The sequence below is a fragment of the Scardinius erythrophthalmus genome (genome assembly GCF_964197995.2).
Source record: "Scardinius erythrophthalmus genome assembly, chromosome: 2".
In the NCBI taxonomy this organism is placed as follows: domain Eukaryota; kingdom Metazoa; phylum Chordata; class Actinopteri; order Cypriniformes; family Leuciscidae; genus Scardinius; species Scardinius erythrophthalmus.
The window spans coordinates 53,863,106-53,877,094 of NC_138222.1; the positions used below are offsets into that span (position 1 = coordinate 53,863,106).

General features: G+C 38.3%; 2 protein-coding genes across 2 annotated transcripts; both read left to right on the forward strand.

Annotated features, from left to right (window-relative positions):
- Positions 1-2,919: 2,919 nt before the first annotated feature.
- Positions 2,920-6,228, forward strand: LOC308705192 (uncharacterized protein; the record flags this gene model as incomplete). The annotated part of the gene is made up of 5 exons (XM_081390086.1): positions 2,920-3,145; positions 4,864-5,211; positions 5,300-5,656; positions 5,764-5,868; positions 6,224-6,228. The coding sequence occupies 5 exons, from the start codon at positions 2,920-2,922 to the stop codon at positions 6,226-6,228; spliced, it is 1,041 nt and encodes a 346-aa protein (XP_081246212.1).
- Positions 6,229-13,072: 6,844 nt separating this feature from the next.
- LOC308705202 (uncharacterized protein) lies at positions 13,073-13,989 on the forward strand (the record flags this gene model as incomplete). The annotated part of the gene is made up of 3 exons (XM_081390097.1): positions 13,073-13,424; positions 13,506-13,835; positions 13,949-13,989. Coding segments are annotated over 3 exons (723 nt in total), but the record flags the coding sequence as incomplete, so codon positions are not given.

Consider the following 13,989-nt stretch of genomic DNA (forward strand, 5'->3'; position numbering starts at 1 on the left):
TGGGGGAAATGCATACTTGGGTAGGCAAGTAGGCGTAGCCAATGCGTGGCTCCCCAGCCGGTGATAGAGGCATCCGTAGAGACAATATTATGTCTGGACACTTGTTCTAGGGGCACTCGCCCATCTCGGGACTCGGCCGTGAAGCTAGTGCTGAAGCGGCCTCAAATAAAGCAGGCCGAGCGGCATCACTGCGTTTGCAGCTGCCATATGCCCCAGGAGCCTCTGAAATAACTTCAGTGGGGTCGCTGTCCTGCTTTTGAATGGATTCGGATGGAGCAGTTCAACACTGACCAAACACACCTCACCTTAGCGTGGTTTAAGCCCAGGTACTTGAGGCAACGATCGAGAACATCAGCCAGTGCAAGGTAACGACCACATCTATAAACACACGGGGGGATTGACATCTTTAAAAAGATGCAATGTCTTACCCGTGTAAGCTGTTTTAGGAAAATTAGCTCTCTCAGGTGCTGCAACGCACAGGGGAAATAGCTGCTGCATGACAAGCATGAATTTAGTACAACCTGCTGTGTGCACTGACTCTTTAAATGAGGTTTTATTTAACAAAGTTCGGGAGGAGCAGGTTCAGATAATTAACCAAATCATGCACAGCTGTTGATTAATCAGTAATCAACTCAATGACAGAGTATAAATTCACAGCAGACCTGTCTCTGTTCATTGAAAGTTTGTCAGCATCCCTCCTCCACCCCATCTCCTCACTTCCAGTTCCATCTACACTTCCATTTCCATCTACTCTTACCAACTGGGGGGAGTACTTTGGGTTCGGGCCTAACTCCGAGCACGGAGCCCTCCCCCCGGACAGCACGCCAAATACGCATAAACTTATTGTATTAATTATATGTAGATGTGAACTCGTGAAAGAGCTGTAAAAAACAGTTTTTTTTTATCTCTTTATGAGACCACGACCACCGTTGAAGCGTCTTCACAACAACACCAACTGCAGAGGCTTCTTTTCAAAAAGAACAGGAGGCTCGAAGAACACTTTCTTAATGTAGATTGCAGAGTAGAAACAGTAGAACCGTTTCGGCTCCGAAGCGAAAAGTTTATATGCGATGCACCTGCTGCCATTATACCCACACTGGGGGACCGAGATGCAAATCTCGCATGCCATTGTGTATTGGCTTGTTTAATTACACTCGAAGTAGATTGGTCTCTCTAGCGAGATTCCCGATTCAGTCCGACGTGGCTTCAAATGTCACTGACTGAAAAGAAACATGGCAGCACAGCTTAGGTTTGCAAATTTGCATCTGAACAAACCACAAGACTTCTGGAACAATGTCCTTTGGACAGAGGAGACCAAAGTGGAGATGTTTGACCATAATGCAAAGAGCCACGTTTGGCGAAAACCAAACACAGCATATCAGCACAAACACCTCCTACCAACAGTCAAACAGTAGCCCCGTTTACATGTAGCATTGTATTCCGATTACAACCAGGTGCAAGTCCAATCAGAAAGAAAATGCTCCATGTCAACACCTCAATCGGAATAAAAATGCTCAAACCGATTGAAATTTCAGTCGGATTGAAGGGGGTGGAATAAACCTTTTCATGAACCGATCAAACGAAAGATTACACCATGTAAACGAGCTGATCCGATTACTTTGAGCGTACGTCTTTCTGCGCATGCCTGGTTTTGCGCCAGATAATTTTGTCAGCTAACTTTATGCCTTCTGTTTGTGATCCGTTGTGGATTCTGATCACCGTATAAGGTAGGAATATTTATACCCGATGCAAAAAACTATGCGCGCTAACCATTACCATAGTAAACATGGTAAATATGTACGCTTGAAGAAATCAGACAAATCATAATCCTGTTTTTATTTTATCTGTCAGTAGCCTATGTCTCGGACTATCCTTTTTTTCTCTGACTGAAAATATAACTGTATCCTTCTGGGAGAGAGTGCCAAAGCTCCTCAGGTCATATTTTTGGTGGCATATTTGTAGAAATTAACATTCTTTCTAAATGTGATGTAAATACGTCCTTACTAGGCTACCAAATAAACAGAAACAGACGCGAATAAGTTGTGCGCCCTCTTTCTTTTGTGAACGTTCACAAACGTCATAAAAGGTAAATCACTTTATTTCTGTGTGACTAATGTGCAATTTTGACACAAATTAATTCATTATGATTAATGTATCGCTTTTTATTGTAAACCTGTGGTAAAACATCTATTCTTGGGTTTTAAATATTTAATTAAACAACAAAAATGCCAGCAAACAGTCGCTCTTGTTTTGCGATCACGCTGTTTCCAGTGATTTCTTTCTGATCAGTTTTCTGATAAAACTTCCTTTTTTTCTTTTTTTTTTACAATAATAATATATATTTAATTATATGCTATAATGAGTGTGATATGAGTATGAGAATGAAAAACTGATGCAAATACAAAACAAGACAATAATAAACAAAAGAACAATAGCCTACCCTACACAATACAATAAAACGGCCCGTTTATGGCTCGCACTGGCCCGACAGTAGTGGAAACGCAGCTGATGCCTACAACTAACGCAACAATTAAGGGATGCACCATCTTGACAGGATTGAAAACGTGGAAATAATGAGCTTCCAGATCCGGCAGACAAACTGTGTGCGCATGTCAGAAAATGATTTCGATTGAAAGCGTCAGCACATGTAAACACCAGATCGGTTTAGATAATATCCCATGTAAACAGTCAACCGGAATCCGTCAATCAGAACGATCTCAATCAGAATAGCAAAAAAGTGTGCATGTAAACGGGGCTACTGTGGTGAAAGGGTTAATGCTTTGGGCTTGTTTTGCAGCCACAGGACCGGGGCACCTTGCAGTCTTCTTTGAGTTGTCCATGAACTCTGGATACCAAAGTATTCTAGAGTCAAATGTGAGGCCATCTCTCCAACATCTAAAGCTTGGCCAAAATTGTCTCATGCAACAGGATAATGATCCCAGGAACACCAGCAAATCTACAACAGAATGGCTGAAAATGAAAATAATCAAGGTGTTGCACTGGCCCAGTCAAAGTCCAGACCTCAACCCGATTGAAATGCTGTGGCCGGACCATAAGAGAGCTGTGCATAAACAATTATCCACAAACCTCAATGATCTGAAGCAACGTTGTAAAGAACAGCGGGCCACAATTCCTCCACAACGATGTAAGAGACTGATAAAATCATATAGAATTAATTACTTCAAATTATTGCTGCTAAAGGTGGTTCTAAAAGCTGTTGACTCATAGGGTGTACTTAGTTTGTCACACATGGCTTCTCCATTTTGGCTTTATTTTTGTTATATGAATAATGATACAGTGTAATATGTCATGTGTTGTTGTTCATCTGAGGTTGTATTTAACTATCAACAAGATTATTATTTTTTATAATGTCCTGATAGGTAAAACCATAGAATTCAAAACAGTGTTCTTTCTTTTTCACATGATTGTATATATATATATATATATATATATATATATATATATATATATATATATATATATATATATATATATATATATATATATATATATATATATATATATATATACATTTGCAATTTGAATATGTAGAAACATGGACGAAAAATATATATGGTAGATATAAATAAGTAAAGTAGGAGAGAGGCCGCACTATGCATATATACTTTTATTTGCACAGACACGTTTCGGCGCTTGCCTTCTTCAGATATAAATAAGTTACATTTGTTCCAAATACACTTCTACAATACAGTACAAAATAGAATGCAAATGAAAACGCCTGTTCGAAGGTTTTTTTAAGCATTAAGGTCTTTATTAAATTCCATAACGTGTTCACACATGTGGCAAGAGGGTTATGTAATCTCTATTAGGAGTGTTGATATTCATTATACCTTACTCTATAAATATAATAAAACAACCACATAGTAGGTGTTGCTATTGAGAAGGACTGCAGGACATTAGAGTATACTGCACAATTTGTGTGTGCTTAAGATGAAAGTTCTGCTAGTTTGTTACATGTGGTGTTTTTTTCTTTCTTTCTTTCTTTCTTTCTTTCTTTCTTTCTTTCTTTCTTTCTTTCTTTCTTTCTTTCTTTCTTTCTTTCTTTCTATTGTTCACACTTCCGATGCACTTGTAGGGGGTGGTGTCAGTATTTTGAGCAGGTCATTTTGATAATACAGAGATTGTCTTTCCTGTACATCATGCACCAGCCAGTTTGCAACTTTACATTAAGTATAGGATGTGTGTAACATAATTAGATGGTCCTTTTTTACACATGAATACAGTCTTTTCATTTACAGTAATCAAGTAAATCCATAAAGAGCTTTGTTAATATAGATAGAAATTCATTTAGTCAACCAGTAAAAAAGAAGAGAAGATTTATTGCAGCAACTTTGTTTCTACAGGACACAACGATGTGATATTTTATTCAAGAAAGTCTGTAAGTAAAGATTTGACTTTTTCTTTACCTTGATGCACTATTTAATTTAGGATTATTTCTCTTTTCTGTTTAATTTTGTGAAACCGCTTTCGAGGACAAATGTCTTGGAAGTGGATCACATATAGATAAACATGCTATAGTCCTGCATTAAAATGCTGCGAAATAATGTAAGATTGTGAATTTAATGCATATAATAATTATCATTATTATTATTATTTATTTTAATATTTTTGTCCCTCTAGATGATTTAATCTGTTTGGAGTTACTGTGACAAAATGAATCAGCATTTTTTTATTCTACTTCTTTTCCTTTCAAAGTGTAAGTTACTATTTTGTATTCTGTTCATTTAGACCACTTATACTAAATGAATAGCTAATGAATAGCTTTTTTTTTCTTCATTGTACATCATGAAGAAACCAAATCTACAGCAGGAAAAACTAACTGTCCTCTTACTCATTCTTTAGGCAGCTCAGATAATGCAGACGTCGTGGCTCAGAATCGTCTGAAGATTGTTCAAGCTGGAGACAGTGTTAATTTCACCTGTATTTTTTCAGGAGAGTCCAGAAACAGTGTTGCTTGGGTCAAACGAAGAGTCGGAGAGAAACCCCTTCCAATTGTTTCATCATATCAAGCTTTACCTGCCGTCTTTGAAAATGGCTTTGACAAACATAAACGCTTTTTTGTAACAAAAGACGAGAGCAGTTTTAATCTGAGCATCACAAATACAGAAGAATCAGACACTGGAACATACTATTGTGTTATATATGTTTATAATTTCCGATTGGGTGAGAGCACTGATCTCATTGTGAAAGGTAAGCAGACTATTCACATATTACTGAGATACATGCAGTACATTGTGTCTGGTCAAACAAGCATTATGTTATTGTAATTTCTTTTCAGATGGACAGCTGAGCATTGACTCAGAGCATCAGAGACCTGAGACAGATCCAGATCATCCAGAAGAGTCTGCAGCGGCCCTGCAGTGTGCCGTTGTCACTCAGAGCTGTGCAGGAGAACACAACGTCTACTGGTTCAGACATGAATCTGGAGAATCTCCTCCAGGAATCATTTACACCCAGGAACGCAGGAACGCTCAGTGTGAGAGGAGATCTGATGGGAACTCTACCACACACAAATGTGTCTACAACCTGCCCAAGAACATCAGTCACTCTGATGCTGGGATTTATTACTGCGCTGTGGCCACATGTGGAGAGATACTGATTGGAGAAGGAAGAAAAGTTGATTTGCCAGGGCCAGGTATCCACTGAATTTGCTACAGAAATAAAAATTAAAAATTGTGTGGGCTCATGGTGTTGTTGCATCACTAATATCTTTTAAAAAGAAGTTATTTTTAATTTCTGCAGATACACCATGGAGTACAATTGCCCTAGTTTTAGCAGCTTCAAACAGTTTATCAGTGATTGTGATCATAATTCTGGGCTCACAGTTGTACAAACACCAGCAGAAAGGTAAGATTTGCATGCTTTATTAACTCTAGTATTCAAAGCAATGTCTACAAGTTTCAGTGCAGATCTAACATATACGTTCTTGTTTACTCAAGACGGGATCCCATATATTGTGCTTGATAAATCAATGGTAAGACTTTTCCTTTTGCTTTATCTTCTCTTTATTTGACTGCTTTCAGACTTCGCTTTGTTTGCTTTATGCCAACATACCTTTACAGATAAAATGTGAAACTGCATAATGTCTGCATGAAGTTTTAATCGGTTAATTAAATTTTCCAATTTAATTTTTAATTGTGTTGTATGTTCATAATCAAAATATTTGAATCTATGTATCATTATAACTGTGGTTCTGTTTCAGGCTGATGACACTAGCACTACAGTCAATTATACAACGTATCACAAACGTATTTAACCTTTAGAAGGCTTAAGGAATAAAACTGGCAGAACACAAGTTTGGCTTTCACCTCATCTATCATGCATTTAGCAGTTGTTTGAAAGAAGCCATTTTTAAATGCCAAAATTTACCACATCAAATGATTACAACACATGCCTTTGTTTGTATATGAATTTACAATAATACAGTGTGTACAATGAATGGACATTAACTGTGGAAATCAACTTCAAACTGCTGTTGATATGAGCTTAAGCTGAACTGTATGAAACCTGATATATTTCTTTCAAAACTTTTCTCTTGTAAAAATCAAACATTGTGGAAGATGTGTTATATCTTCCATTGATTATGATTATACAGTACATTAGATATAAATGTTAATGGTTAAAATGTTGATTTTATGCTTAGAAATACAATTTGCCTGCTTTTTTGTTTCATACCATAGATTTTCATACTGAATATGTGATTTTTTTTTTAAATAATAAAAAATTATAATTCAATACTAGAGTGTTTAATTTGCCAGAGGTCAGATATCAGGATGTCAGATACCATGATAAAACATTAATAATATAATAAATAAATGTCTTAATCATGGCATATTAAACCTCAACATTCTTTACTTAAATGAATGCTCGGTGCATTGCGCTGAAACGTTTTTAAAGAATATCCCTTAGGTAAACTGCAATTTTATTAAATATACACACACAGGAAATAAGACCTTGATATTATTGTGGACCTTTTGCTGTTGTCATTGTATGGATTCTCTCATACTTTATTGCTTGAATTATTGTACTATTTTCTTATAACAAATTAGCTCAAAAGAGAAATATGTATAATTAATTCTAACAAATTATAATTAATTATAAATATTTCTATTAATTTTAGAATTGACTGTAGCAGAATTAATAGTACAATTGTTTAATCAGTTCGTTCAACGAACAGACAGCATAATCAATTATCAATTCTAGGAAATAAATTATATTCCTGGCCAAGATCAATATGTTTAAGGGACTTTGATTTTGTGAGTGGCAAACACAGAGAATGGAAGCTTTAGTGTAAATTCTGCCAGGAAGACTCAATCGTTACGTCACTTATTACTTTATCATCTAACCAATCGTGTTCTAATACTAGTAGTATAAAAGATCGGTACTTACACATGTCAGAGTTTGCAGATGCTGATGCCAACATTCACCTCCATCCTCCCCACCACCACCAGGATGGTCTCTTCCCATACCTCCCGGGGGTCTTCTGCACCCTTCGTCTTCAGGCAGGAATTGCAGAATCCATTGCCCTCGGATTGCAAGTTATGGACGGGACCTACGCCAAAGAACTTTATATCATAATACTTGCTTACTGGGCTGTTAATAGATTTATGCTTTGTTACATCATTTTGCCTCCCGAGTCTTTCTGGTAGAACTATAAAGCTTGGATATAATGGTTTAATAAACAAAACTATGGGTAGGCTACACACACAACTAAACTAAGCAAAGATTATATACAGAATAAAGAAAGTAAAGAAAAGTAAAGAAAGAGAGAGAGAAGAGAAGAGAAGAGGATGGCAAGATTACAATCAGTTAACCTCAATGTACAAGAAACATCAAAGAATCAGGGTCACCTTAAAAGGGGCACAATAACTTATAAAGGCTCTAAATACGGGTACTTGCATTGACTTCTGTTGCTGAACAAGTCCAGATACAGTGAATTCTGGAAATTCTTGATGATTTTGTCAGGAGTGCGCTGAAGCGTTCGTTTGGGTTCTTCTGGGTGGTCCATGTTGAATCCAATGAAGGTAACTTGAAGATAAAGACGCCGGAAGGAGACAGGAAATGTAGTGTCTCAAAAGGGATAGAGCGAAGATCTGAACTGATCAGAGGACTCTTAAAGGCCCTATCAGTTCACACACATTTGGTGAGGTGACCAATCAAAGATGTTCGGGAGAACGTTCCATCTTATGGCAGTTTTTACACAAAGGTTTGGTAAAAATATTATGATGCTTTTTATAATTACATCCTACACACTATAAATTATGAAATGTAAAGAGGTTTCTTTTGATACCAAGACCGTCTAGGTCTAGCCCAATCACCTTCAAGTGGTAACAAGACGAGCCAATGGACATTGGCCAGTGAGATTTGCATGTCGAGTCACACCTACCCAGACATAATTATGGGTATAAATAGGACAGTCTTTACTCACTTCATTCATGTTTGCTGAGGAGCCGAGACAGGATCCCGACCATTCAGCAGTGGTTCAGGGCTGTGGCAGGAGGGACGTAACGTCTCCATTACCTCCTTCAGGGGAAGGGGGTTACATTAGAAACCTATTTGTTCACATTCAGTCAGTCGCGTTCGACGTTACATCCCCGGAAATGTGAACTCCTGGCGAATGAGGATGTGGCTGAGAGTGAGTAAGCAGAGCTTCCTGGGGTCAGCGGCGGAACAGAAATAAATGTATTCACCGTCTCCTGGGACAGAGTTGCTCCCTCCATCTCTGGGCCACCCGTCTCAGGGCCGCTTTGCTGCACGATTGGAGAGTTTAGGGGAAGGATGTGCTTTATGGCCTCAATTTCCTTTTGTAGTGCCGAGAACTGCTGGGCAAAGTCCTCGACAGTGTGGCCGGAGAGAACAGCCTGGGAGATGGGGGTGCCGAGAAAGCGAACTTTGTCGGCATCCTTCATCTCAGCCAGGTCCAACCAAAGATGTCATTCCTGAACCACCAAGGTGGACATCGTCTGGCTGATGAGGCCATAGGTCCGCCAGTGAGGTCATTCGCCGTGCACAGCTCCTGCAACAACCTCGGCTTAAAAGTACCCTCGTGCAGCTCTTTGAGAGCTTTTGCCTGATGAACCTGCAAGATGGCGATGGCATGCAGGGTGGAGGCAGCCTGTCCAGAAGCAGAGTAAGCTTTAGAAGCAAGGGCTGCTGTCATCTTACCTGCCTTGGACGGGAGGCGCAGACTATTCCAAAAGTGTACCGCAATTGCATCCTTCACCTGTAAAATATCCACGTAACCCTTGGCAGCCCCACCATCGAGGGTAGTGAGAGTGGAAGAGGTAGAAGAACGGCTTCGGGCAGTAAAAGGTGCCTTTCACGTTTTCTGAACCTCCTCATGCACCTCCGCGAAGAAAGGCACTGGAGCGGTACCCAGGAACCAATCATCCAACCGCGAGCGCTTGGGATACGGTGGAGGGTTCCACTTAAACCCAATGACTCTGGCCGCCCGGGAAAGCATGGCTGTCAGCTCTGAATCCAATTTAGCATGAGCTACAACCCTGTAGGGGGGCTCGTACCTCTGTGAAGAAGGAGAGTCGCGACCGCAATGCCAACATGGAAATGCTCTTGCGGTAGGAGCATGCACCATCCACAAACGCAAACATTCACCTCCATCCTCCCCACCACCACCAGGATAGTCCCTGTCCGTACCTGGGTCGGCTACGCCCCATACCTTCATCTTCTGGCAGGAGTTGCAGAAGATACCCTCTGAATGTGAACTACAGGCGGGGCCAGCGCCAAAGAACTTTACCATCCAATATTTTTGTTTTTGTTTTCTGGTCTACGAATTAATAAACGTCATTGTGATATAATCTCGCCTTCCGAGTCTTTCTGGTAGAACTGCTCTTTCAGCCGAAATGCCCAGGGATTAATGAAGCTCTGAATGAACAGTGCGCTGGATCCACACACTGCTGGAAGGCGCCTTCACACCGGCAGAGAGAACCCAACAAATAGCAATAATAATTGGTGTTTTCTGAGATCTTTCTCCTAATAGCAATGAAAATAGCTTTTTGCTCTCTTTTAGAGAAATTTGCACTTTCCTCGTCTGAGGGTGACTGGATTGAGCGACCGTTGTACAACCGCTCAGCTCCGAAGCAAAAAATGTATAAAGTGAGTAATACTGGTCTTATTTATACACGTTTGTCCGGGTAGGTGTGACTTGGCACGCAAATCTCACTAGTTAATGTCCATTGGCTCATTATGTTACCACCTGGAGGTGATTGGGCTCCCAGCCGAGACCCCATGACGTCAGTCTGACGTGACGTTGAATGTGACTGACTGAATGGGAAAGATGGGGATTTGAAGACATTAAAGCATTGATACATCATCTTTTGGATATCAGTATTTGAATTTATCCTAACATAACTAAAGAATCCTAACTAGGCTAATGTAACATAGGTACATTGTCTTCCTTAAATATTAACCCATATTAACATGTGTTAAATCCCTATTCTTGAACCCATCTTCTACTGAACTTGAAATCACAAAAAATAACACTTCAGCAAATAATTAAGATCACAATAACAGGCTAAAAGGACTGACAAGGTACTATTATATGTTTAATGGATATATATGTTTAAGATTATATAAGAATATATATTTTACCTCATCATAGCTAAAACTACTGTAACTTTTTCTTAGGCCTCAACTTTCTAAGATGTTTTTTTTTTCTCTAACAATGGAAAGCAACTTGCTATGGTTGACTGTTTGAATGTTGTTTCTGTGGTTTTGATTCAGAGTGTGCTGTTTGAAACAGACAGAGGTCAGTCTTGTGGGTAGGAAACAGCTTTAGCCATGAAGTGCATTTGTCACGCTTACATGTGCATGCAAACAGATCTCATAGTTCAAAGCTTGTGTGTGTGTGTGTGTGTGTGTGTGTCTATGTGTGTGTGTGTGGTTGTATATACAGTATGTGTATATATATATATATATATATATATATATATATATATATATATATTGCGCTTCAAAAGTTAAAAGCCTTACTTATATTCATTAAAATTAGACACTTCAAATTCTGAAAATGTATCCGCTGACATTCACCCCAGTGACTCTCACTCTATAATGATCAGTTTCTTCCTGCCTCTCATGTGACAGGAAATGATGCAGCTCATCTCTGACAGCTAGAGTCACATCCTCTCCTTATATGGACAGAGTCTGAGTCTGCGGTAGGCTTGTTGGTGGTGTAAACAAGGCCCAAAATGATCATGTGTTTTGTGAATGAAATCCAAATAGTGAGCCTGTTAGTGGGCAAAAAATACATTTCTGTGAACACAATATAGCTGAAGTGCTCTTATCTCTTTGATCTGGTGTGTGGGTTGTGTGTGTAGTCTTTTATGATGGCTTGGTCCACTTTACATCAGATCATCAAAGACTTATGAAAACATTAACTTTGAAACATAACTTAAATTTAAGCAATATCTGAACATGAGATTTATTTAAGGCTCTTTAAAAATGAGCCAGTTGAGATGTTGTGCAATAGAAGCATCTTTTTTTTTAAATTGAATATTGCATTGTGAAACTTTAAATATGCATTTCATAGCTATCCTGGTTCACTGCTTTGAGGAAGATTTGTCAGATTATGATCAGTTTGCGTGTGTTTTATTCAAGTGTTGAACTTCTGAAAATTCTGTTTGTGTATTAATATGAATATGAAAAGATTTATGTTAGGTCATGTTTTATTTCAGTGCAAAATGAGTTATAGTGTCTCTGTCCTTGGTGCTGAAATTACAAATCCGTGTCCCATACACTTCTGACTTTAATGATCAGGTTAAGGCCTAAACAAATGCACACAGCATTGGTTGTCATGGTTGAGATTTAAGCCTCTGAAATATTATGGGGAAAAGAGAAACATGTTATTTTTCAATAATAGTTTTAAAATGAATAAAAATGTGTTGTTTCTACTGCTACCTCACCCACAAAAATAACCACTGCATTAGGCCATTTCTTTCTTATTAGACTCATTTCCTGTTTTTGTTCTTATGATACTGACAAAATAATCATTAACCACATTTATATACATACAGATGCTAAACGTTGTTATATATACCTTATAGTTTTCATATGCAGTAGGCAGTTTATCAAATGTCATACATAATTTCTGTTCTGTTAATCGTTGTCTGTCTACTGTACATATAAGGCTTTTTTTCTTTCTTTTTTTTTTTTTGCAAAGGAAGGGTAGTTGGGTTTTAACATGTTGTGGTTTTGTTGCAGCAAGAGGTGTGAAAAAAGATGTGTGAAAACAAACAGAAATGAAGGACATGGGTCAGTCTCACTGCACTACACAGTGGTAAATGCTTACCAGTACTCAGATCTGACCCATCTGCCAACTTTGAAATGTAGCTAACAACCGCAATCATATTTCCTTTAACTTCAAAAAGCAATTCTTGAAAAAAATAAATAAATTCCTTAGCATTTATGAGATTCAGTTACAGTGTAGGAAATTTGTCTGTGATTTTCAGTAAAGCTGTTTTAAAACACTCAAGTATGTATCGGGAAAAGGTGAAAATAGCTAAATATCTGATAATATTTTTAATTATAGTCTTCCTTATTATTTCCACTTGTTTTAAATGTAATTATCAACTTTTGGGGTGAAAATAGTATAACTCCACCACCGCATCAGTTGATTGGCTGCTGCCACAGAAGTGGTTTTCGCCAACTTCAAAACCCTTTTCAAATGACCAATCAGCTTTAAAGCCGTGTGAATAAATAAGACAGAAGTGTACATTCACCTCATTTGTTTGAAGCAGAGATTGAAGGACACATGGTATATGGACAGTCTACTGATCTGCCTCTATTATACCTGGCGTGAAAGGGTTGTTTGGGGCTTATTCGTGTTTTGTTTTTGTTGTTTTTTTCCCCAGGGGAATTTAAAACATGAGGATAATTTTGGAAGACAAGTGATCATGAGATATTATTCAATCATTTTGTTCTTCTCAACAATATAAATATACTTGAATTCTTTCCTATTCAACAGAACTCTATTTAATGTCTATATATCAGAACTCTGTAAATTAAATGTACCCGCTTGACTTTGCTCCTCTGCTGCTCTGATGTGCCCTTTAATGTGGATGTTGTTCAGGAAGATGTAAAAGTAGTTCGAGCTGGAGAGGATGTGAATCTTACTTGCAGCTTTTCAACGCTTCTGCAATCAACAAAAGCATGGTTTAAACAGACGGCTGATGGAAGAGTCATACAAATTGTGTCTTTATTTTTAAATCAACAACCCAGCTGGAATAAGGACTTTGAGAAAATGAATCGTTTTAATGTTACCAAAGGAGATGATCATTTTAGTCTGACCATTTTACAGACAAAGCCTTCAGACTCAGCAACATATTACTGTGTCATCGCATCATATTACAACATTGGAATGGGTGCAGGCACTAGATTATTTTTTAAAGGTAAGTTTCACTGCTTGTTATTTTATCTTTGTTTGATTTGTGGCATCTGATTTTTTTTGTCCTTTTATGTCACTTTTCAAGCTGGACACACAACTCTTCAGCAGTCTTTGATAGACACGCTTCATCCAGGGGATTCAGTGAATTTGCAGTGCAGCATCTTCAGTGAGAGTTGTGCTGGAGAACACAGCGTCTACTGGTTCAGACAAAGCTTGGGAGACTCTCAAGGAGTCCTTTACACCAAAGGAGAGAGAAATGGTCAGTTTAAGAACAGCAGTGAGTCTCAAACGCATAGCTGTGTCTACAATCTCCTCAAGAGCAACATCAGTGACTCTGATGCTGGGATTTACTACTGCGCTGTGGCCGCATGTGGAGAGATACTGTTTGGAAAAGGAACTCAACTCAATATTAGAGGTAAGGTTTTGGAGACATGTTTAATTTTGCCACTCAGGAGGAGCATTTAAATCATTTATTGTGGGAAATAATACCAATGGACTGATCTGTTAATATGAATTATGTCTTTTCAGAGAGTGGTGTGAATACAACCCTGCTTGTTCTTGGAATTTAA